Source organism: Jaculus jaculus, chromosome 9, assembly GCF_020740685.1.
Source record: "Jaculus jaculus isolate mJacJac1 chromosome 9, mJacJac1.mat.Y.cur, whole genome shotgun sequence".
Classification (NCBI taxonomy): domain Eukaryota; kingdom Metazoa; phylum Chordata; class Mammalia; order Rodentia; family Dipodidae; genus Jaculus; species Jaculus jaculus.
The window spans coordinates 30,268,048-30,292,656 of record NC_059110.1 but is presented as its reverse complement, the minus strand read 5'-3'; the positions used below and the strand labels follow the sequence as shown (position 1 = coordinate 30,292,656).

At 39.9% G+C, this 24,609-nt stretch overlaps 1 protein-coding gene and 1 non-coding gene across 3 annotated transcripts in view; one reads left to right on the top strand and one right to left on the bottom strand.

Annotated features, from left to right (window-relative positions):
• The window catches only part of Myb (MYB proto-oncogene, transcription factor), a 38,042-nt gene extending 14,462 nt beyond the window's left edge, over positions 1 to 23,580 (top strand). Inside the window, exons 9-15 of one of the 2 annotated variants that reach the window (XM_045158952.1) lie at positions 121 to 375; positions 3,700 to 3,842; positions 4,795 to 4,909; positions 5,009 to 5,134; positions 6,450 to 6,560; positions 8,020 to 8,112; positions 22,733 to 23,580. In XM_045158952.1, coding sequence (XP_045014887.1) covers positions 121 to 375; positions 3,700 to 3,842; positions 4,795 to 4,909; positions 5,009 to 5,134; positions 6,450 to 6,560; positions 8,020 to 8,112; positions 22,733 to 22,849 — 960 coding nt within the window. In that variant the 3' untranslated portion in view covers positions 22,850 to 23,580. Of the gene's footprint in view, positions 1 to 120; positions 376 to 3,699; positions 3,843 to 4,794; positions 4,910 to 5,008; positions 5,135 to 6,449; positions 6,561 to 8,019; positions 8,128 to 22,732 lie in introns of both variants that reach the window. The other variant, XM_004651177.2, reaches the window with a different exon arrangement.
• Positions 5,597 to 5,702, bottom strand: LOC123463798. Its single transcript, XR_006639181.1, has one exon. It is a non-coding gene; the product is annotated as a U6 spliceosomal RNA (small nuclear RNA).
• Positions 23,581 to 24,609: the final 1,029 nt, after the last annotated feature.

Below are 24,609 nucleotides of genomic sequence, written 5' to 3'. Positions count from 1 at the left end.
CAACTATTTTTTTATCTTTTCCCCCAACAGCATCTGATACCTTGTGCAACATCATTGCTAAGTTCCTTCTTCCTTTCTTCTCCACATCTTTCTTTATTTCTACACATCCCCCTTCCTCAGGCACAGAACCACACTTGCAGTGACCCTGGGTGGCACAGCACCTCCATTGCCGACCACACCAGACCTCATGGAGACAGTGCACCTGTTTCCTGTTTGGGAGAACTCCACTCTACGCCATCTCTGCCTGCAGACCCCGGCTCCTTACCTGAAGAAAGTGCCTCGCCAGCCAGGTGCATGATCGTCCACCAGGGCACCATTCTGGATAATGTTAAGAACCTTTTAGAATTTGCAGAAACACTCCAATTTATAGATTCTGTAAGTAGAATTGTTAAGGGCAAGTTAATGTTTCTGGAAGAGGAATTAGCAAAAATCATTTTGTTACATCATTGCCATTTTCTGTTGCAGATATGTTTTAGCCAACATTCACGTAAAGGTGAAAGTCTGATTTTAGTCTTAGTAAATACGTACTTTCTTTTCAGAGATAAAAGATTTCATAGGCTACCCAGACAAAAGACAGCTTTCTACACTTTTTCTTCCAGAGGAATGCTTCTTTAAGAAGAAAAAATAAAGTAATGGAGTTCATTAAAGAGCTCACGTTATAAGAATAGTATATGTGGTATGGTTGTGATGTGATGTGTGTGTGTGTAATGTTCTGCATGTGTGCATAGATGTATACATGTGATGTGCACTGGTACAGAGGCCAGAAGAGAATGGTGGGTGTTTTCACTCATCCACCTGTTTCCATGAGACAGTTTCTCAGCCCTGGAGCTGCTGCTTTTCGCCATCCGTGAGGTCCAGCGATTCTCAGAGCTCAGCCTGTGGGAGGACTGGGATTACCGATATGTGTGGCCCTGCCTGCTGACAAACTTTGAAACTAAGTTGTTGTCTGTTTTTGCTTACTTCTTTTTGAGTCTCTAGGATTTTTTTTTTTTTATTGCTTTTTGTGACAGCACGTTAAGAATTGTGTTTACTTGGAGCTTAAAACAGCCTTTCATGTATCTGAAGTGACGGTCAGTTCATGACTGGGATACGGCTATCCCTACAAAATACTGAACATTGACTTCTTGTCCCATTGCTTCACAGTGATCAGCCATCTTCGGTGAAACAAATTTACACTGGGGCTCAGCACCCACTTAGTAGGCACTTGTTTCATGCCATTGGTTTCCTAGCTTGTTAAAAAAGCATCTATTGCCTACACATGGGGCAGGGGCTGGCTGCTGCCATATGTACCATCTAGGAAGGTTTTCTCCTTTGCTTTAGCTTGCATGCAAATGATAGAGCATTTGGGCTTTCCACTACACATGTGCAGTTCAGGGTGACAGACAACTGTTACCCCTAAGCTAGAAGAAAGCCAATAAGCACGCCCTGTGTTTCCTTGCACCTAGCCTTCTTTGCCCAGTGCTGTGTTTTGGGGGACAACGGCGCTCACTGTGCACACGCCAGTCTCAGCTCTGTGCCTCCCACATTGTTTCAGGATGCTTCTCCATGGTGTGATCTCAGCAGTCTTGAATTCTTTGAAGAAGCAGCTTTTTCACCTAGCCAACAGCTCACGGGCAAAGCCCTCCAGCTTCAGCAAAGAGAGGGCCATGAGACTAGACCTGCAGGAGAGCCTAGCCCGAGGGTGAACAAGAGGGTGCCGAGCTGGGGCTCCCTTGGCCCAGCCAGGGCCTTACCTCCTGCAAGGCACAGCACAAGTCCACTGGTCATCCTTCGAAAAAAGCGGAGCCAGGCCAGCCCCTTAGCCACTGGAGATTCTAGCTTTCCTATTGGCTGACGTCAGCAGCTCAACTCCCAAGCGTTCCCCTGTCAAAAGCCTGCCCTTCTCTCCCTCCCAGGTAGACCACAATTTCTGCACAGCTGTTACTAATTTTCAGCAGACACCCAAGCCTGAATAATCTAGAAACTAATCCTTTGGAACAAATGACTAATTGCTGCTGGCCTTGCTGACTTAACTCTGTGCTGCATCTAGCTGGGCCTAAGTCATGTTGCCTTGTAAAGTTTAGGCTGATTGCAGAGCGACTGATGCTTTTGTCACATTTTCCTTTCTTGGATGTTTTTTTTTGGGGGGGTGTGGTTTGGAAGATAGTTGCATGTGATATGTTTTTATTCCCTTCCACAGCAGAGGTTAACATTTCTGACCCTCACCTCTTCTCCTATGTCACCTCTCCATTTTAAAAGGTTCACAAGTTCTCTGCCTCTTTGTTCATTTATTATTATGTGATTTACTGGCCCCTGGGGAGGGGGAAACCAAATTATGATTACATAACATTTGGATTGCAACTAGGAAATTTAACGATTTTAATCCACTTTTAAGTGGAAACGTTCAGGGAGAGGATGAGGGACAGATGCTCAAAGAAAATAATTTAGAATTTTCAACATTGGCTCTTTTTTAATTTTGCCATGGTATTTTACTAGTGCAGTTTTTGCCAAAGAATGTTCAAATTTCATATGGTGTTTGTGAGGCATAAAAATTATAATGCTTATCAGAAATTTCTATCCCTAAATTTTGTAACTATTATATAATTTGGCCTTTTAAAACTTTTTTTTTTTCACTTATGTCCATTGAGAGACTTGGGGTTTCATTGCTTATTTGTTTGTTTGGTTTTTTCTTACTATGGTTTTGATGCTCTAATCCAAGCCTCATGAGTGCTAGGGAGGTGTTTGTATCTAGTTACACTCCCGGCCCAGTTTGTTTTATATGTTTGTGTGGATGTGCGTATATATATCTTTTCAAACTATGTTCTATTCAAAATCACTTCTGCAAGACATTAATAGATATTGCAGAAAAAAATCTGGAGAGGCATAAAATTTTGGGGAGACATTGACTCAAGTAAAGATAAACATAGGATGTTTAATAGAGCACCCTCAGATTTTGTTGTTGCTGCTGTCTTTGATGGCTTTTCTTTCTCCCTCGCTTTTTCTTTTCCTTTTTTCTTTTCTTGGAGATGGGGTCTCTCTGTTGTTCGGACTTGCCTGGCACTCCTGGGCTCAGGTGTACCTTCCTGCCTCTACCTCCTGCCTAGCTGGTACTACAGTCAACCACCACCATGCCTGGCTTCCCTGAGTTTTTAAGATGTTAATGTGTATTGTGAATTTCGAGGAGGAATTATAATATGTTTTGTTTACCACGCTTATATTACATTAGAATCATTTTAGGAAAAAAACTGACCCACTGCCCCAGAACTTTTGTCGTTTCAGAGATTTAGACTGTTATTAAATAATATTGTACATAATGCAAAGTTTATGTAATAATAGTTTGGGTTCACACATCATTAGGGGGAGAAAATGGTATGATAGAAAATAATTTTAAAATATTAAAATTTTAAAATAATAGTAAAAAATACTGTTGTCTTTTAATGTTAACATGGAGCAAGTATCATTTTGTGAAAATATTTTCTTTGAATTTTATGTTTTTTGGCATTGATCTCAAATATTATTATAAATGACACTCCAAATTTTGAATGCTTGATTGAAATAAAACAGTACCTATTCTAACAATAAACAGGTACTAACAGTTTAAGTATATTGGGTCATGAATCAGTAAGACATACTTACTTATAATCCAGGTATGATTTTAAATTGTTTTGCCTGCAAAATCATTATTTAATCTAAGTAATTTATTCTCTCTTCTGTGTTTAGTTCTTAAATACTTCTAGTAGCCATGAAAACTTAGACTTGGACATGCCTTCTTTAACTTCCACTCCTCTCAATGGTCATAAATTGACTGTTACAACGCCATTTCACAGAGACCAGACTATGAAAACTCAAAAGGAAAATTCCATGTAAGTCTTTAGCTCACAAAAATCCTACACATTTATTTACTTATATGAATGAAAATACAGTTCCTAATTATCTAACTCATACACACACACACACACACACACACACACACACACATAATTTTATCAATTAAAATTGTGTGTTATGTACATTCCCACAGTATTTCCTAATCATGTTTCAATCAGCTAGGATGGAAAGTGAAAATTTACTACCTATACAATAGTACCTCTCATAAGTTTCTACCCAGTTTGTTCATTCAACAAAATATTTTTCTTCTCATTAAAAAAAAATTGAACCTCTTTCTTAAAATTATAACCTTCAGAACAAAACAAGTATGGCTCTTGGTTTATAGTTTTTTAATCTTATATTTCTTTTTATAACTTATGCATGGATAAGGACCTATTGGCACATGCCCAGGAATAGATGATTTGAAGCTAGGTGGTGATTAAGTCATTTTTATTGATAAAGGCTTCACCAGTCAAGGGAATGACAGAGAAAAATCAGTGTGATTTAGAAGAAACTATTGAAAGAAATGTACTCTTGTTATTTCCAAATACAAAAAAATAAATTTTAAATGGTTAACATATGTTTTGTAGCTTGGGTTCCATTTTAAGGAGTAGATAAAATAGATTTGTAAATGACATCAGATATATCAATACTCAGGATCACTATATTTACCTAAGAATAATACTTTTGTCTAGACAGCTATCAGGAAAGATGAAAGATATTTTAGTTCTCTCAATCTTAGGGGTATAATATTTGGAAATATTTGTAGCTATGTGATATAACTTATGTACAGCTGTAATATCTTAATATGTAACATGTAATCTATGTAGCTAATCAACATCCCCAGTTCCATATCTGTCACAGACTTAATATATGTGCTGGGAAAATATTAAACATCATAGAGCAATGTAAGGAATGCATGCCTAATTTCTTATTCTCTTTTTAAAGTTTTAGAACACCAGCTATCAAAAGATCCATCCTTGAAAGCTCTCCAAGAACTCCTACACCATTCAAGCATGCACTTGCAGCTCAAGAAATTAAATACGGTCCCCTGAAGATGCTAGTAAGTTCTAGAGGAGTCTTTAGACTGGGTTTCTTAGTATATATAGACAGGATGTTTCCTTTGATAAAAAAATATATATATATCTGCTCTTCCCTGCAGCCTCAGACACCCTCTCATCTAGAAGAAGACCTACAGGATGTGATCAAACAGGAACCAGATGAATCTGGAATTGTAGCTGAGTTCCAAGAGAATGGACCGCCCTTACTGAAGAAAATCAAACAAGAGGTGAGCTTGAAATGAGACTAGCTGCCTTGGTTTCTTTGGTCACTTTCACGTGCCTGGCATTCATGTCGAGTGTTAAGATTTTCATGTGACCCAAGGCCCAAGGGTGCTGCTGTGCTGTGCCGGGGGCTCTGATCTTTCCTCTAAGCAGCCACCTCCATCAGCTTCGTGTTTAGATGAATCAGATGCTAGAGAAAGTCAAAACAGAGAAGACGGCAGGTTCTGTACTAGTGTTCTTTTATTGAAAAAAAATATGTTTAGTTATTTGCAAGCAGAGAGAAAGGAGAGAGGCAGGGAGAATGGGTGCACCAGGACCTCTAGCCATTGCACACGAACTGCAGACACATGCATCACCATGTGCATCTGGCTTCCATGAGTACTGGAGAATCAAACCTGGGTGCTTGTGCTTCACAGGCAAGAGCCTTAACGGCTAAGCCATCTCTCCAGCCTGTGTTCTTTTTTAAAAAAATTATGGAATACTTCATGAATTTGAACATCCTCCTTACCTAGCAGCCATGCTAATTTTCTCTGGATCATCCCGATTTTAGTATATGTGCTGCCAAAGGAGTACTATACTTTTAAAAATCACTGAAGCTTGTTCGATTAGACGGGTGGTAGATGAATGAATGGATGGATGGGTGGGTGGAAGATAGAGAGGTAGACAGATGTTAGATAAGTAGGTACATAGATAGAAAGAAAGATAAATGGTAAATATTTTATTTCTATTTTCTTTTTAAATTTTTATTTATTTGAGAGCAACAGACAGAGAAACAGGCAGATAGAGAGAGAGAATGGGCACACCAGGGCCTCCAGCCATGGCAAACGAACTCCAGATGCATGCACCACCTTGTACATCTGGCTTATGTGGCTACTGGGAAATCGAGCCTCAAACCAGGATTCTTAGGCTTCACAGGCAAGTGTTCAACTGCTAAGCCATCTCTCCTGCTCTATTTTTTTCTTTTTAAAAGACTAAGAAATAGTTTATGCTGAGCCAAGCAGCATGATCATGGCCTGGGAAAAACCATTCCAGTTATGCTGAAAGATCTGTTCCCTCATTTTCTGGTCCCATAGAGAACTGGAGTTACATTTAAATATACTGGTGTCTTTAGTTCAGAGGAAGGGAAAGAAACTAACCAGTAAGGATCAAAGTGTTAGCTGGTTGGCCTTTCCAGTAGTCTGAAAAGAGGGCCTTGTGGATTTATTTTCATGGTAGGCAGCGTATCTGAGGGATTGGCCAGAAAGTTAGGCCTGAGAATAATTATCTCACGGGAGTTGTAGTTCTAGAAATGGAAAAATGCTTAGTGCTGTTCATTTTTAGGTGGAGTCGCCGACAGATAAAGGGAGAAATTTCTTCTGCTCCAACCACTGGGAAGGGAACAGTCTGAACACCCAGCTCTTCACTCAGGCATCTCCTGTGGCAGATGCTCCAGTAAGTGGGAGTGCATGGACACTGAGTCGCGCCTTGATGGTGGGGACCCCAAATCCTGTGTGGGGCACTGTGGTGTCGGGGTGGCTGTTAGGGTTTCAGTACTTGCTCCTGATTTCCAAATATCTTTTCATGCATAATTTTTCTTCAAAAGGAGTATTGATGTGGGATGTAAAGTTGAGATTGGGGCTTAGAAAATTCAAACAGATTTGGTTCTATTGCTGAGTGTTTTTCGTTGTTCATTTTCTTGTGATTTGAGAGTCCATGACACTTAAAAAAAAAATCTGCCATGAGGCTATTTCTATGTTTACACTTAAATTTAATTTATTTGTCTTCTAAATGTAGTATTGGCTTCTAGTTAAGGTTTCTGTTGTTTATTTATATAGCATCTGTTAGTGCCAATTATGGTGTAAGTAGATGCCCAGTTTTGTAGCAGTTTAGGGGGTGTCCTCAAAATCCACAGAATAATGGTTCAAATATTCCTTTATATGAAGATCTGAAGATGCTTAACTCCCTTGTGTAAAATGACACAGTGTAACCCACACAATCTTTCTATGTACCCTAAGTCATCTGTGGATTGTTTATAATGTTCAATACAATATAAATGCTGCATGAATAATTATTGAGGGAATGATGGCAAGAAAAATCTCTGTGCATGTCTGAAGTAGATTTTGTTGTTGTTGTTGTTGTTTTGTTTTCCGAGTATGTTTGATTGGTGAAGGCTTGGGGCAGCTCTGTCACATTGTTTTGGTTATCCCTGTTCATACAGCTTGTAATTTCATTTGTGAGTGGCTTCCCTCCTGTCTCAGTGGAGAATCAGAGCAAATAATAGTTGTTAATATTTATTCAATATGTACTAACTGGTAGGTGCTAACCTAAGAGCTTTTGATGAATTGATTTATGCGAGCCTCACAATAACCCTTTGAAGCTGACAACATTTTCACTTTTACTGTAGCAACTTTGACACTTGGTAATGTTGTGATTGGCTTAATATTTTATACCTGAGTGGTGCCAGATTGCAACTCTGAAAGTCTGGTTGTAAATGTCATAGCATTCACAATCACCATTATAGTACTGCACCAGTGTACTATACCCCCATTAATTTATACCTCTCAAATATTTCTAATACATAACATACAGAGTTCTAATTATCTCTTATTTTTAGAGGCATGGGTTAGAGAATTTACTTAGTGGACAGATTTTGAGTGCCTACCACACGCCTCAAACTTGGTAGGAACAGGAAGCTCTTCGTTTTCTTGGTGACATTTGCAACAATGGGATGAGGGTTAGTATAGCTGAGCTCCTTTTAGCTCATAGGGAAGAAAATTTCTGGCAGATACTTGCATCTCTTCAAGCTGATGTGTATTGTCTCTTTTAATCTTCTCTCTACTGAGTTAGGATTGTGTTTCCTTTTATAGTAACCCATCTCGTGTAAATTTCAAATGGTTCTCTTTTTCTTTAGAATATTCTTACAAGCTCTGTTTTAATGACACCTGTATCAGAAGATGGAGACAATGTTCTCAAAGCATTCACAGTCCCTAAAAACAGGTCCCTGGTGAGTCCCTTGCAGGTAATTACCATTCTAACATTGGTGTCTTAAAATTCACTCACTGAAAACCCGTTATTGGATGGGATTGTTTTTAATGCTTTCGACATGAAGAAGTGATGCTTTAAAAGAAGTTCCTCATGTTCACAAATCATCCTAGGGGTTGTTGTTGTTGTTGTTACTCATGGGAAAACACGCTGGAAAGTCTTATGAGAGCAGATCCCCCAAGCATGCTAAAGTGAAACATTTTTCACTGTGACTGAGACTAAGATCATGTATCACCCTTGGGTTGGCATCTCCTTCTGCTTCTAAACATTTTTAAAATAGGCATCATCACAGCTCACTTTTTGTTTAAAAAATGTTATTCTTTTTTTTTCCCCCTTTTCTGGTTTGTCAAGGTAGGGTCTCACTCAGGCTGAGCTGGAATTCACTCTGGAGTCTCTGGGTGGCCTCAAACTCACGGCGACCCTCCTACCTCTGCCTCCGGAGTTCTGGGATTAAAGGCGTGTGCCACCACACCTGGCCCTAAAACTTGTTATTCTTTACACTCACTCACTAAACAATCAAAGTTCAGAGTCCATGTAGATTTTAAATGAAATGTCAAATTAGTTAGAAAATAATTGCAGCGAATTTGACTATGAGCATTGAAAAGGCAACCATAGAGCTGTGTGGCCAACCATCTGCTGTCAGGTTTTAAATTCAAAGGAGATTTTCCTTGTAACCCTAAAGTAGGTATATATGGATGGAATGCAACAAATCCCAAACTAATCTTGAGCCAAATATAAATAAGAATGCAAATTTGCTGCTCCAAATTATTATAAAACAATTCCTAACATGAAAGAGCTTAATATTCAGCCAGTTGCAGCTTTATCCCCTGTGGCCATGTGCAACTCAGAGACCTTGGAGCAGGTGGAAAACCTGGTTCAGAAGCAGGAAGTCATATTTGACGCTTAAAGTTTAAATGCACTGTAATGTGGCCGGCCAAGAGCTGGCCTGTTTCTTTCCACAACCTTCCCAATGTTGCAATATGCCTTCTTACTTCAAATGTGAGAATCTTAACGTGCCCTTTTTTTAAAAAAAAAATAAATTATTATTAAACCTTCTTCTTTCAAGGTAGGGTCTCACTCTAGCCCAGGATGATCTGGAATTCACTCTGTAGTCTCAGGCTGGCCTCAAACTCACAGTGATCCTCCTACCTGAGTGTTGGGATTAAAGGCGTGTGCCTCCACTCTTGACAACACTTTCTATTTTTAAGTATTGGTGATACTACTGTTATTTTTAAAGTAATAAAAACAACAACTGGAAGAGTTGTAGACATGGTTGTGGATTAAACTAATCAGATTCCTTCCCTGTGGCCTTCCTCAGATACCAGCTGCTTGGGTGAGAGAGGAGGCTATTGGTGGGAGTTGGCAAAGTGAAGGCCAGTACTTGTGGTCAGTCAGAAGTTTCTGGGCAGTCAGGCTCAGGTTGACCCCCTTATGAAGACTCGGAATATCACACAGGCTTGGGAGGGGAGGAAGAGAGCCACTAACCCAGGTTGTAGAAAGACAAGAAGGGATTAAAAGGATCTTGAAGCAAGGGCCAGTCATCTTACCTGGAGCAGATTCGGGATCCAGAAGGGAAACCCTTGCTTTGTTTCTCTTTGGCCCTTCATCTTCAGAGCAGAGGATGTGACCAATGCTATTAGTACTTTAAGCTATGTTAAGTTGCATGCATATTATAAACCTAACCAAGGACTCAACCTATTTTTAATGTAATGTGGAAATGTATATTTTGAATTTCAAAGAGCAAACATGTATCTTTGATAATACTAATCATTACATGAATTAAAAATCCATGACTATTCTTCTAAAGTTGAATCCTAATAGTTTTTGGTTTAGCCAATTAGTAGTTAAGCAAAACCATTTAGAGCTAAACATGGGGTAGATATAAAACATATATTATAAAAATTTTTAATAATGACAATGTAAATTAATATTAAGTAGGTCATCTGACATTTATCATGAATTTTTAAAATATTTTATTTTCATATATTTACTTGATAGAGAAAGAATCAGAGAGAGAGAGAGAGAGAGAAAATGTGCATGCCAGGGCCTCCAGCCACTGCAAACAAAGTTCAGACACATGTGTTCCCTTGTGCACTGGCTAACATGGGTCCTGTGGAATTGAACCTGGGTCCTTTGGCTTTGCAAGCAAATGACTTAACCACTAAGCCATTCCTCCAACCCTATCACAAAATTTATAATGCTATAAGATTTTTATTTTATTTATTTTTTTTTTTTTGGTTTTTTGAGGTAGGGTCTCACTCTGGCCCAGGCTGACCTGGAATACACTATGTAGTCTCAGGATGGTCTCGAACTTACAGTGATCCTCCTACCTCTGCCTCCTGAGTGCTGGGATTAAAGGAGTGTGCCACCACGCCTGGCAGCGCTATTAAGATTTTAAGGAGAGTGTAGGGTTAGAAACACAGTTCCGTCAGTAAAGTGCTTGCCTTGCAAGCATGAGGGACCTGAGTTCTGTCATCAAAACCCGCAGTAGAAACAAAAACAAACAAATCAAAACAACAGCAATGACAAGCCTGAGCACAGTGGTTTGTAATCCCAGCACTGGCATTACACTGGGGAGTTAGAGGCCAGTGGATCTCTGGGGCTCCCTGACCAGCCAGTACAGCTTACCTGGGAAGTCCTAGGCTGGTGAGAGACCTTGTCTCAAGAAAAGGTGGGTAGCTCATGGATGGAGGAAGGGCTCACAAGATTCCACTCCTCCCACAGTAGCTATTGGCAGTTAATGGTTGCTGGAGAAGGGGGACTGTGCTCTTCAGTGGAGTGGTCACTTACAGGTTACCCGTACTCCAGGAAATAACTCCTCACCCATGTCCATTCAAGCAACCCTAACTTAACTTAGTGGGTCACAAAAAGAAAAAGATGTCATGAAAGTAGAAAGGGGATTAGTTGGAACGAAGGAGATTAGTGGGGAGTGAGAGGGGCACTAAGAGAGGTTGGTAACAACCTAAAAGTCCACCAAGTGAGGTATAGGTAAGATGTTCTCTACAAGAAGTACTATTTGGCAATAAAAAAAAAATACTAATACACAAAATACAGCAAAAATGACCCTTAAAGAATATGATGTTACTAAGAGAAGCCAGACACAAAAGAGCATACATATAATGTGTGATTGTGGTTATACTATAAAGACAGAAGGTAGACTCGAAGTTGCCTGGGGCCAAGAGAGGAAACTCAGTTTAACTATAAATATGTATAAGAAATTTCCTTGTGGTGATGGAAATGTCGCGAAACTCTGTTGTGTGGTGGTTGCATTGTTCAGTAAACTATAGGTCTCAATAACTATGATAACGTCTCTGTTTAAACAATGTTGTCATAATTAAAACTAAAAGGACAGATTTATGTAAATTAATTACAGTGTACAAGAGGCAAAATTTTTACATTTTAAATATTTTTTGTTCATTATTTATTTATTTATTTATTTGAGAGCGACAGACACAGAGAGAAAGACAGATAGAGGGAGAGAGAGAGAATGGGCGCGCCAGGGCTTCCAGCCTCTGCAAACGAACTCCAGACGCGTGCGCCCCCTTGTGCATCTGGCTAACGTGGGACCTGGGGAACCGAGCCTCAAACCGGGGTCCTTAGGCTTCACAGGCAAGCGCTTAACCACTAAGCCATCTCTCCAGCCCAAAATTTTTACATTTTAGAAATATACATACAAATAAAATATTTGGGGAATTATATTTTGTTGTTTCAACTAATAATTCTGCCAGTAAACCTATCTACAGAGCTCTTATGACTTTGTTTCCAATATATAATATATAAATGTACATATCTATACATATATATATATATATATATATATATATATAAATCAAATTTGATATATTAAAATTAGAAATGTAGCAAATTGAGCTAGTGTGGCTTATGGTTGAATGTTTGCCTAGCATGTCAAGATTCTGGTTCTGTCCCCAGCACAAAAGTGAGAGAGAGAGTAAGAGAGAAAGAAACAAGGAAAGGGAAAAGGAAAGGAAATAAGGAAGGAAAGAAAGAAAGAGGAAAAGAAAGGAGAGAAAGGAGGCAGGGAGGAAAGATGGAAGGAAGAAAGGAAGGAAGGAAGGAAGGAAGGAAGGAAGGAAGGAAGGAAGGAAGGAAGGAAGGAAGGAAGGAAGGGGGGAAGAAAGGGGGTGGGAAGGAAAAAGAAATATAAGAAACATAATATTATGATGAATTTCAAACTTACATGGAAGAACAGAAAATAGTATTTACGACCATTATGAACAGTATTTTTTTGTGAAGTATTTTGATGTTCCAGGCACTACAACACTTTATCCGTACATAATTCCAGTGTCTAAAGAGACATTTTCATGTATAACATAACATTATCAAACATTATTAGCTATAACTCCTTAATATTCTGATTTCCAAGGTATATTCAAATTTCCTCATTAATCCCCAAAGAGGTCTGTTTGTTTGATTAAACTGAAACACACTCATTGCATGTGGTTTTGAAGTATCTTAACTCTATTGAGATTGCTAGCCTGGTGCTGTCCAATAGGACGCTTACAGTCGGGAATGTCAGTGTCTTGCTATTGGTCTTGTATGGTGGCTGCACACTTATGTGGCTTCTGCTGCTAGGAGTGGAGTATGGCATTTTCTTACTCTTTTCTTGGAATCACACATTTCCCCAAAGTTCTCTGAGTACCATTGGTAGGAAATTGGGTTGTAGAGGCAAATCTCTCTCTCTCTCCCACCCCCCCTCTCTCCCCCCCTCCCCTCTCTCTGTGTGTGTGTGTGTGTGTGTGTGTGTGTGTGTTTGTGTGTGTGTGTGTCTTTGGTTGTATAGCTTGGACTGAAACACAAGAATTTTTACTCAGTATGTTCCGTACATCCTCAACCTATAAACAGTCTATATTTATTTAAGTTAAATCAATAGTGGCTAGGGAAATGGCTCAGCAGTTAAAGATGAGTGATTTCAAAGCCTGTCTATCTGGGTTAAATTCCCCATTACTTACATACTGCCAAATGCACAAAGTGGTGGGTACATGTGTCTAGAGTTCATTTGTGCTGTCTAGAGAACTTATCTCTCTCTGTCTCTCTCTCTCTCCCTCTCTTTCTTTATCTATCATAAATAAATAAATAGAAGATAAATAAAAGCTTTTTATAAGCTACTGTGTACACCTCACATTAAGAAAATCATGCTATATTTGTTTCTTAAATTATTGACAATCTTTTTCCAAAAGGAATTTGCTAAACCTGTGCATGCCTAACTGTTAGACTTCTGTCTCTTTTAAAAACTTTGCTGTGGGGACTGGAGAGATTGCTCAGCAGTTAAGGCCTAATGACCTGGGGCCAATTCCCCAGTTCCCGTGTAAAGCCAGATGCACAAAGTGGTGCATGCATCTGGAGTTTGTTAGCAGTGGCTAGAGGCCCTAAAACACCCATTCTTTCTCTCTCTTTCTTTTTTTTCTTTGTGTCTCTCTACTTGCAAATAAATAAATAATTTTCTGTAATTTTAAATTGTAAAAGCAAACAAACTATTCTTCTACGAGATGCTCTCAGACATTCTTGGATTCGTGTCTGAGATTTTCATATTGTTGTCAGGACTCAGCCTTTTTCACAAACTGTGTGAAGAGGAGTGTGGACTCTAGATGCTTATATACTATACAAATGAGGAAGTAGAGAGGAAGACGGAGTCGTAGTGGAACACTACTGGATTCTGCCTTTCAGAATCTACCCAGAGAAAAATCAGGTTAGACACAGAGGTCTCCTCAGCAAAGATAGATGGCATTCTATTTCCTGCTTTCTTCAGTACCCTTCAGTTCCCTTTACATGGTGAAATAAATACATTCTGCTAATGAATATTTCTCAAGCTAGACATTTTTATTGGTAGATCCAAAACTGTACTCAAGTCATACGCCTTCTAAACTTCTGTATTTTCTCTCTTAAATTACAATTTCCTTTTAATCCAGTTTAAAATTCAAGTGTAAAAGATATGTTTATATGCTTTTTACTCACTCACTTTCCTCTTTTTTGTAACCACAGAATGACAGCCTTAAATTTTAATTTCCTGACTTGGCTTGTTAGAGCCTTAAAAAAAAAAAACAATGAGTTTAAATGTTTCTCAAGTCATTATAACTTAAACATCATTCACAAAACATCAAAGAGTTTTAGAAATATTATTACTAGCAATGGAAGCTCACTTTTCCCTTGGCATTTTGATTCTTTGTTTTTCAATGTGCCTATCTCTTCATATTTATGAAGTTTTATATTTTTAGGAAATAAGGCATGATAGACATTGCTGAGACATATAATAAGTTTTCACGTGCGTAACAGAACTTGGGTTCTAGTGTGGACTCCACCATTTCCTACTTGCATAACTCGGATTCGTTAAATGAGTATATTAAAGGAATTAAATTGTTCATGACTATAAATTTGGATTTATGCAATATCCTCCACTCACTACACAAGGTTTTTGGAAAGACAGAATGTTTTCAAGATGGTAGCACATACACCAGTGTTCACCAGTGATATTGATTAATAAGCAAAGGCTTCACGCACTCCTTGTCCTGTGAAAGGCAGGTAATAGGTGAGGAGGCCTCACCAATAGCTGATCTTCTTGCATTGTGTCAGATCACCTTTTCTTTTTTCAATATTTTCATTTATTTATTTGCAAGCAGATATAGACGGGGCCAGGAGTAGAGTATAGCCACTGCAATCATCCTCCAGACACATGCTCTACTTTGTGCAACTGGCTTACGTGGGTCCTGGGGGATTGAACCTGGGTTGTTAGGCTCTGGAGGCAAGCACCTTAAATACTGAGCAGTCTCTCCAGCCCCAGATTATTTTTTTCTAGGTTACTGTTGTCTGTTCACTCTCATGGTGGGTCAGTGGGTCACTAGAAGAGATAGCTGATTCAGCCAATTCAGCCAGCAAGGTAGTCTGACACCTCTTTGTTACTATGGAGACAACTAATGAACTGCTTTTCTCTTCTTTTCTGCTGCTGTGTGGGTCAGCAGGAAGGCAGACATGGGAAGCAGTATACATGTGACAGATCTTTCTGTGTGTCTGTGACTCTAGCATGCAGTTGTCCTGTTCCCTGGATAGCTCTACACTCATAGGGTTCTTCATGGCTCACTTTTTCCCATTTCCCCTGCAGAAATTGTTGTCTCTGTCAGTAGTATTTCAGTGACCAGCTTTCAATAGATATTATACATTTAGCAACTTTTCTGTGCACCTTTGGGGCTGAACTGAGAGAGGCAAAATAAAGAGTGGAGGTCTACTGAGTGCAGTCAGGCTGCCCTGCCCCAGACATTATAGGACACAGCATTTTCGTGTGTGTGTGTGTGTGTGTGTGTGTGTGTGTCATTTACAATAAACACTGAGATAGAATCATTGTTGGGAAAGGCAGCAAAGATAAATTGCCTTAGAGGTTTGGCACTTATCTTAATCTCAGTACTCTGGAACCAATATGTGACCAAGGATAAAGCTATTTTTCCCAAAACTTGGAGCACATTAAGCAATCGGTTATAAACTACTGGGAACCACTAGCATCATCTGCAACAAAGACCATATTTGGGAAAGGTATACTAACATTTATTTTTATTTTTCAAGGTAGTATAGAAGTTATATTAACTTTAGCTGGGCGTGGTGGCGCATGCCTTTAATCCCAGCACTCGGGAGGCAGAGGTAGGAGGATCGCCGTGAGTTCAAGGCCACCCAGAGACTACATAGTAAATTCCAGGTCAGCTTGGGCTAGAGTGAGACCCCACCTCAAAAACAAACAAACAAAAAACAAAGTTTATTAAGTTATTTATTCCACTGTTATTCAGCTGAATCCATGTGTTAGTGCCGGAAGACCTGTGCTAAACCCCAGCCACAGACAACAGAGCACAGGCAAGCTCTGTGGTTCGCAGAATATATTAATTCGTGCTCAGCATATGAAGCAGCCCATCTCCTATAATCTGATTACTTTCAATTTAGTGGCAAGAAATACCAGATTTTGAACGTTAGATAATGGGATTTACTTCTGCAATCAACATGAGATTTTAACTAATACCAAATGAGATGAATCTTAATTTAGTTGTAGGAAATAGATGAGAAGCTTCTGGGCATTCACTATATCTTTCATCCCTTACCTTTCTTGGAGAAAAATTAACAACCATGAAGGTGGAAGCATTTAATTGATTTGTGCTCCACAAAGAGTTGTTTACTAGTGAAGAAAGTTTTGAACTATTAATATTTCCTTAGCAATTTTATGACTTGAAGATACAATTGAGGGTTGAAGAGATGGCTTAGCAGTTAAGGCACTTGCCTGCAAAGCCAAAGGACGCAGGTTCAATTTCCCATTACCCACATAAAGCCAGATGCACAAGGTGGCACATGCATCTGGAGTTTGTTTGCCATGGCTAGAGGCCCTGGCGTGCCCATTCCCTATCTGCCCCCTTCCCTGTCTCTCTCACTCTCTCTCTCTCTCAAATACATAAAATATTTTTTATAAAAAGATACACTTGCTTATACAACTCACATTTTAAAAAGCTGCACTCTGAAGGAATTTTATTTCTAGAATTTTCCTATAGGATAAGATATGTACTTGTTGATGAACTAAATAGAATAATCAGAGAACTCTTATTGCTTATTCAGTTTGTTACCTTTCATCCCAGCTTATTAATTTAAAACAGAATTTAAAACAATAATACCATCCCACATATTTCATGAGTATCACAGGTTTTTTTTTTCTTCAGATTTAAACTTTTTTTATTAAATTCTCAGATTGTAAAAGACAGCAATGCTTTTGACCTCAGCAGATAATGCTATATGGCTATGATGACAATAGCAGCCGCTCTACATTATTAAAAAAATAAAGATATCCGCCAGGTGTGGTGGCACATGCCTTTAATCCCAGCACTTGGGAGGCAGAGGTACGAGGGTCACTGTGAGTTCAAGGCCACCGTGAGACGACAGAGTGAATTGCAGGTCAGCCTGGACTAGTGTGAGACCCTACCTCGAAAAACAAACAAACAAAAAAAGATATCCATTCAGAGTCTGAGTGAAAATGTGAAGAAAATCTTATTCTGGCAGAAAACCACCTGTGGACATGGGCTTGTCTCGCATCATGTCGTCTGTTTTCTCCAGAGGATCTGGGTGTTGACTCAGAGTTCTTTAACAGGATATCCCTGCTCAAGCTTTGATAGATGGTTTACAGTTCACTTGTGCCCAGAGGCAATGAAAGGCACTTGACAGGATAGGCAAGGTGACTCCTCCGCAGCAGCAGGAGGATGTGCGGGTAAGATTATTAACATTGAAATGAATTAAGACAGGCTGACATGTCTGCAAAGCACCATGGGTTAGTAATCTAACAGGTATTCTTGTGCAGAAGTCGGTAATGGCTTATCACTTCCCGAATGTAAGTGAAATGAAAGCTTAGGGAGGGGCACACGAAAAGCACACAAAAGATGGAGTTGACAGTATTGAAACGTCTCCTGATGCAGAGGCATGTGATCCCCCTTTGCCAGAACTATCCTGTCTGCTTGAAAAGTTGGTGCAGAGCCCCAGAGTTCATGGTGGTAGAAAAAAGAGAACAGGTTCCTGTTTGAAACACAGCGCCCAGCTATATGCCACTTGACTTTCCCACCCATTGGAAATAGTTTGTCCGTTGGTTTTGCTGCATTCACTGGAACACACTTTTTGTGTGCTGTCCCAGTGCAGAAAGGCAAGGGCTTGACATATGCACATTGGTCTTTTATTTCAAATTTTTTGTTTATTTTTATTTATTTATTTATTTATTTGAGAGCGACAGACAGAGAGAGAAAGAGGCAGAGAGAGGAGAGAGAGAGAGAGAGAGAGAGAGAGAGAGAGAGAGAGAGAGAGAAAATGGGTGCGCCAGGGCCTCCAGCCACTGCAAACGAACTCCAGATGCACGTGCCCCCTTGTGCATCTGGCCAATGTGGTCCTGGGGAATTGAGCCTCAAACCGGGGACTGTAGGCTTCACAGGCAAGCGCTTAGCCACTAAGCCATCTCTCTATCCCCACACTGGCATTTTTAGAAAACATATTTATTTGTTTATTTGTGTGCGTGTGTGCACATGCATGCACACGCATGCACAGCCATGCACACCATGAACTGTAGCCACTGCAAACACCAGACTCATGCACCACTTTGTTTTGTTTCTGACTTTTTATTGACAACTTTCATAAATGTATATAATATACCATGGTCTTAATCCCCTTCCACCACTCCCCTTTTCCCCTTCCCAAATCCTGTTTGACTGAATCTCTTCTTTCCAAGTCTTCTTTCTTCTATTTTAATGTCATCGTTTTTTCCTTCCTATCATGCAGGTTTTGCCACGTTTTGACTCAAAGATGGTCACACTCCACTTTTTGTATCTGGCTTTTACATGGGCACTGGGAAATCAGATCCAGGCTGGCAGAGGCTCTGGAAGCAATATTCTCACTTACTGAGCCGTCTCTCCAGCCCCTCGCGGTACTCAGGGGCTGGGGCAAAGCTGACATGTGTCCAAGAAGCCAGTTTGTCTCCCTTGCTCTAGACCTCACACCTGCGCTGAGGAATTTGGATTTTTCAATCTTTTGAGTTTTATATTTTAAAGTCCCTTTTGTTTTAGGAGAAGCTGATGATTTTTAAGAAGTTTCCACACAATACGATTTTAAAATCCATGGTAGGACTCAGGGGAAGTGCCTCAGTGGTCAACAATGCTTGCTGCGCAGGCCTGAGGACCTGATCTGCATCTCCCACATCAGTATAAAGAGCAAGGCATGGCATCACATGCCTGCAACCCCAGCACGAAGGAGGGCAGAGGTGGACATTTACTGCTGCTCCCTGGTCAGCCAGTGCAAGTGAGAAAGCAGAGCTCCAGTTTCCCTGAGAGACTCTGTCTCAAGGAATTAAGGTGGAAAAGCAATAGAGTAAGATGCCCAACTTCCTCCTGTGCACACATGTGCACAGACATGCATACACGTGCAATCTACCATACATTTATGTGCATATGTGTGTATATATATATGTGTGTGGGTTTGGTATGTCTATGGTATGGATTCAGTGTGTGTGTGTGTGTGTGTGTGTGTGTGTAAAGAATCTTCTTTACATATTGATGCCATTTTAAATCTGTGGTCCAGGTAGAAGAGGAAGAGTATGGTAAGCATATAGGGGATCTAACAAAATCACAATCATATTCAAATATATGTTAATAATATTTAGCACTAGATTCTCCATTGGGAATTCTGAGTCACTTTAAATGCTTAATGGGACTATCACCAGGAGCTGTAGTAAAAGTGATATCATTTCAACATTTAAAAAAATTATTTATATGTTTATTTGCAAGCAGAGAAAGAGAGAGAGAGAGAGAGAGAATGGGCACACCAGGGCTTCTAGCCGCTGCAAACCAATTCCAGATAAATGTGCCACTTTATATGTCTGACTTTCCATGGACACTGGGGAATCAATCCCATGTTGTTAGGCTTCGCAGGCAAGCACTTTAACCACTGAGTAATCTCTCCATCCCTCAACATGTTTTTAAAGATACTTAATTTGCATGCTTAGAAAATTTATTATACAGAGAGAGAGAGAGAGTTTGAGGCTGGCCTCAAACTCATGGCAATCCTCCTACGTTAGCTTCCCAAGTGCTTGGATTAAAGGCATGTGCCACCAGGCAGGCCCAACTCAGTTACTTCTATATTTATTGAAGCAAAGTAGAAAAATACTTCAAGAAAAATAGAGTTGAATCCTTCCTGGCTTCTGTTCCCATTCTTCCTCTCACACTCCCTCTCCCCTTCCCCCAGGCTTGTTTCTAGGATGCATCTTGTTGTTAGTGTATCTCTGTATAACCTTCAAGTCTCCATAGAGGATGTGAGTGTATTACATATTTCATTCTTCTTTCTCGCTTGTCGCTTGTTCATTAGAACCCCATGCTCTTCACCCCAAATATGTCTCCTCAGTCACTACTCCATAGAACTACAAAGGGCTTTATGGTAGATAAGACACCATACTGAATTTTCCCCCCTCAAATAGTAGGGGTTTATGTATATATTTACTTTCTTTAAAATTTATTTGAGAGAGATAGAGAAAGAGGTAGAGAGAAAGAAAGAGTAAGACACAGAGAGAATATAGGTGCTCCAGGAACGCTAGCCACTGCAAACAAACTCCAGAAGCATGTGCCAACCTTGTGCATCTACCTGGCTTACATTGGTCCTGGGGAATGAAACTTGGGTCCTTGGGTTATACAGGCAAGTTGCCTTAAGCCATCTCTCCAGCCCAAATAGTAGTGTTTTGTTTTGTTTTGTTTTTATGTCACAGTTTGCTACCATAGCATTTAATTGAAAAAATTACATTAATTTTTATTTTTTAAATGGATATCAAGTGCCAGTTGTACATTTCAGTGCTGTATTCAAACCATTTATTAACAAGTAAGTGATGAGTAAAACTAAAATATGTCATTTGGGTGGACAGAAACACCCCGTGGAGATACGTGCATTTCACATACCTGTTTGGGTACAGGAAACATCATTCATTCAGAGCTATTGAAAAGAATGTGGTAGCTGTGCTGTGCCAGTGATTTATTAAGGAAACTATTGACTGTGATTTAGCGTCAGATATTAACCTAGAATACCTGTCACCTTTGTCTTCTCATTTCCACAATACAGCTTTCCAGGATAAACTACAGGATAGACCATTTGCTAGGAAGGATTTCAAGTTGCTGGTTGAACCCCTGAGCTTTCACAGTAAACGGTGCACTTTGCTGTGTGGCTTAGGAAAGTCAGAACGGGAACTTTATTCCAGCCCCTAGACAAGGAAGCCTCACCACCATGCCGACACAATGTTCATTCAGAATTATCATAGCCATTGCCTAAAGTCGGTTGCCCCGTGCCCATCTCAACCCTCACCTCGGCTCACATTCTTGCTCCATAATTTCTTAGCTGTATAACCTTGAATATATAGCCTAAATTCTCTCTTCCACATACCCTTCCTAGTTTCTGGGCTAGGAATGGCACTCTAGGTGTCCCTGTGCTATGGCTTTGTGTGTGTGTGTGTGTGTGTGTGTGTGTGTGTGTGTGTGTGTGTGTGTGCATTCACATGAGACAAAACATGGGAAATCCTTAGAAGTGGGGGCAGCGCATAGAAAGGGCTTGTTCAATGTCATTTAACTGCTCTGTCCATTTCTCTCTCTCTTTCTCTCTTAGTTCTTCCCTCCAGCATTGCCCATATTACAGCTTCCTTACTCTTTCCTGCATTCCTCCTCTCTCAGTCCTGCTTTTTATTGCCTTTTCTTTGCAGTGGTGCCCTGGCTGTAAGATCCTCGGTGTCTCATGCCCTATTCACTTACTTATGGCATCACAAACTTTCTTACGACTATTATTTTTCTACCTCGTATTAAGCATGTGTGCATTTTGTCTCTTGAAAACACAGTAGGCTCTGGAGAGCAAAAGCTCTTTTTGTTGATGACTTGATGTGGCCATATAGCCCAGGCTGGCCTCACACCCTTGATTTTCCTGCTTCTGCCTCCTGAGAACTGGGATTATAGACCCTGGTATGGCTTTTATTATTCCTTTATGCTGTGGAAATGATTCTTCTGAAATGTCGATACCAAGGATCGTGTTTTTCCTAAACTTTTGGTTTCGTTTGATATTAGGGGCTTTTGTGTGTTTCCCTCTCTGAAGCCATTGGCAGGAAGCTCAGAGTTAAGGTGCCATTGCGTCTGTCTGTTTGACTGTACGAATCTTTCCCCATTTCCTGGGACTTTCTCCTTCTCTACCTGTGATCATGTTTTCTGCATGTGTGAAATCCCATTGTATTTATTTTGTCATTGTTCTAAAACCTAACTAAGTGCAACAAAATAGTCCATACTTTAGTTTGAGGGAGTATTGTCCAGAAATGGTAGCAGAAAGACCAGGGTTCAAAGTTACTCTGCACATACCCATGGAGTGGCCTTGGCCAACTTATCACTACCCTCCACTTGTTTATTTTCTAGCCTAAACCTTTCTCCTGGATTTTGTGTGTGTGTGTGTGTGTGTGTGTGTGTTCTTTAAAAATAAGCTGGTCTCGAAGCTTGGTTTGTAGCTCAGTAGTACAACACTTATATAACACATGTGTGAGCCCCTGAGTTTGATCCCCAACATCACACACAAGCATATAAAAAATATATGTACTGATGAAGATACTTCTAAATTAATGATGAAAACACACACCCAATGCTGATCAGGTGTTGAGGCATTCCATCTTTTCTATGAGTTTCTTGGCTTAAGCACTTACCGGTTTGTAGAAAACATAGAAGCCTGTATCTTTTCTTAGGTATCTGGAGAACCACGCCCATTGCTGTGTCTGACCTTGTAAAATTGCCCCGATACACAAAAGACATCCCAGTGACATTACTGTGTGGCATCTATTGCCAAAAGCTTCCCTCTTGATAGTGGTTACTTATTAATATCACCTGAGAATGCCGGGGGTTTGACGGTGAGACTTAAGAGTCTGTCTGACAAAGGCTTCCTGGCATTGCGTACTTGCCCGCTGACGGTCACGGTGTCCCCCGCTGGCCCTGCTGCTATTGGGAACCCCCTTTGGACCATTGCCTGTGCTTCCTGGTCTGACCCTCTGTCACCCTCTTGTGCCCCACCAGCCTTGCAGTGGTGCCTGGGAGCCAGCATCCTGTGGCAAGACAGAAGATCAGATGACAGCTTCCAGTCAGGCTCGCAAATATGTGAACGCCTTCTCCGCCCGGACTCTGGTCATGTGAGATGTTTCCAGAAAAGCATTATGGTTTTCAGAACACTTCAAGTTGGCTTGATGTGTCATTTCTCGATATGAAACTCTTCATGATTGGGAGAAGAACCTATTTTTGTTGTGGTACAACAGTTGAGAGCAGCACCAAGTGCATTAGTTGGGTGAAGTTGTATTGGATTTCACCCAACTAAGAGGATATTTTTAAAAAAATAAATAAATGAATTAACAGTCTTACCTAAATTATTAGGTAATGAATTGTAACCATTTGTTAATATCTTAATGCAGATTTTAAAAGGAAAAAAAAACAAAATGATATATCTGTATTTTAGAGAATCCAACAGATCAGTATTTTTGACTGTGATACTTTTTTTTAAAAAAATTACACAAAAAGGTACTCCAGTATTTAACTTTTCTCAATCACTAAACATTCACACAGATTTTTTCTTCGAATCAATAAAAGCATTACTATGAATGTTGGCTAAATATCATGGGACAGTTAGTGGAGGTAGTAAGTGCTCATTTGAGGTACATTTATTGTACTAAACCATTTTATGAATTTTTGTTAGCTTGCTTTAAAAATTATTACTGTATGAAATAGTTTTATAAAAAATTATATTTTTATTCAGTAATTTAATTTTGTAAATGCCAAATGAAAACTGTGTTTTGCTGCTATGGTTTTAGCCTGTAGACATGCTGCTAGTATCAGAGGGCCAGTAGAGCTTGGATGGAAAGAAAAGAAACTTGGTGTTAGGTAATTGACTATGCACTAGTATTTCAGACTTTTTTATTTTTATATATATATATAAATATATATATACGTGTTTCCTTTTTTAATACATTGGAAAACTTGTTTGGGAGATTTTTGCATTTGTTATTGTATGTTTTTATGTTTTTTTTTAAAAAAAATTTTTATGGTTCTTGTTGGTTTATGAAAGCATGCATTGCACTTCTTTCATTGGGAGATCTATGTTGTTGGTGTCCTGTGTTTTGTTTCGCGTTCAGTTTGGTCAGCATCCCCCATGGTTTCTAAGCACATGGCGCCAGAACTGCCTCACGGACCCTATGTTTGCAGCCGGGAGACAAAGACTGAGGTCAATAGCCAGTTGCTGCCTTAAGAACATTTGGTGCAAGATGGCCAGCACTGAACTTTTGATATGACAGTGTACTTACTGCCTTGTAGCAAAATAAAGCTGTGCCCTTATTTTAAATACTTTTGGCTTCTCTCATACTTTTAATTACATGTGATAGTTATGCCTTTAAGAAAATGGAAGGGGGCAGGGGAGATACCTCAGTCGGCAAGGTGCTTGCATTACAAGCGTGAGGACCCGAGTTTGGTTCCTAGAATCCATGTGAATGCTGGGCATGGTAGCACAGGTCTATAATCCCAGTTTGGGGATAGTGGAGACAGGCAGAGCCCTAGAGCTTTCTGGCTGGCTGGTCAGTTAACCAGTCTAGCTAAAATGGCGCGCTCCAGGCCAGTGAGAGATCCTGTGTCAGAAAGAGATGCACATTGTTCCTGAGGATAGCACTCAGGCCATCCTCTGGCCTCTGTATGCACATGAGCCTACATGTTCCCGCACACATATGTGAGCATGCATACACAGGCACATGCACAAACAACACACCCACATACACACCCCCCCCCCACACACACAGGGAAGCATAAAAATAAAATGGAACAAATTCAGGGCACTCTTTTGCCTTAACAGTCATACATAATATTTGAAATTATATGTGACGATACCAAGAGTCAGCATCATAGAGAAAGGTAAA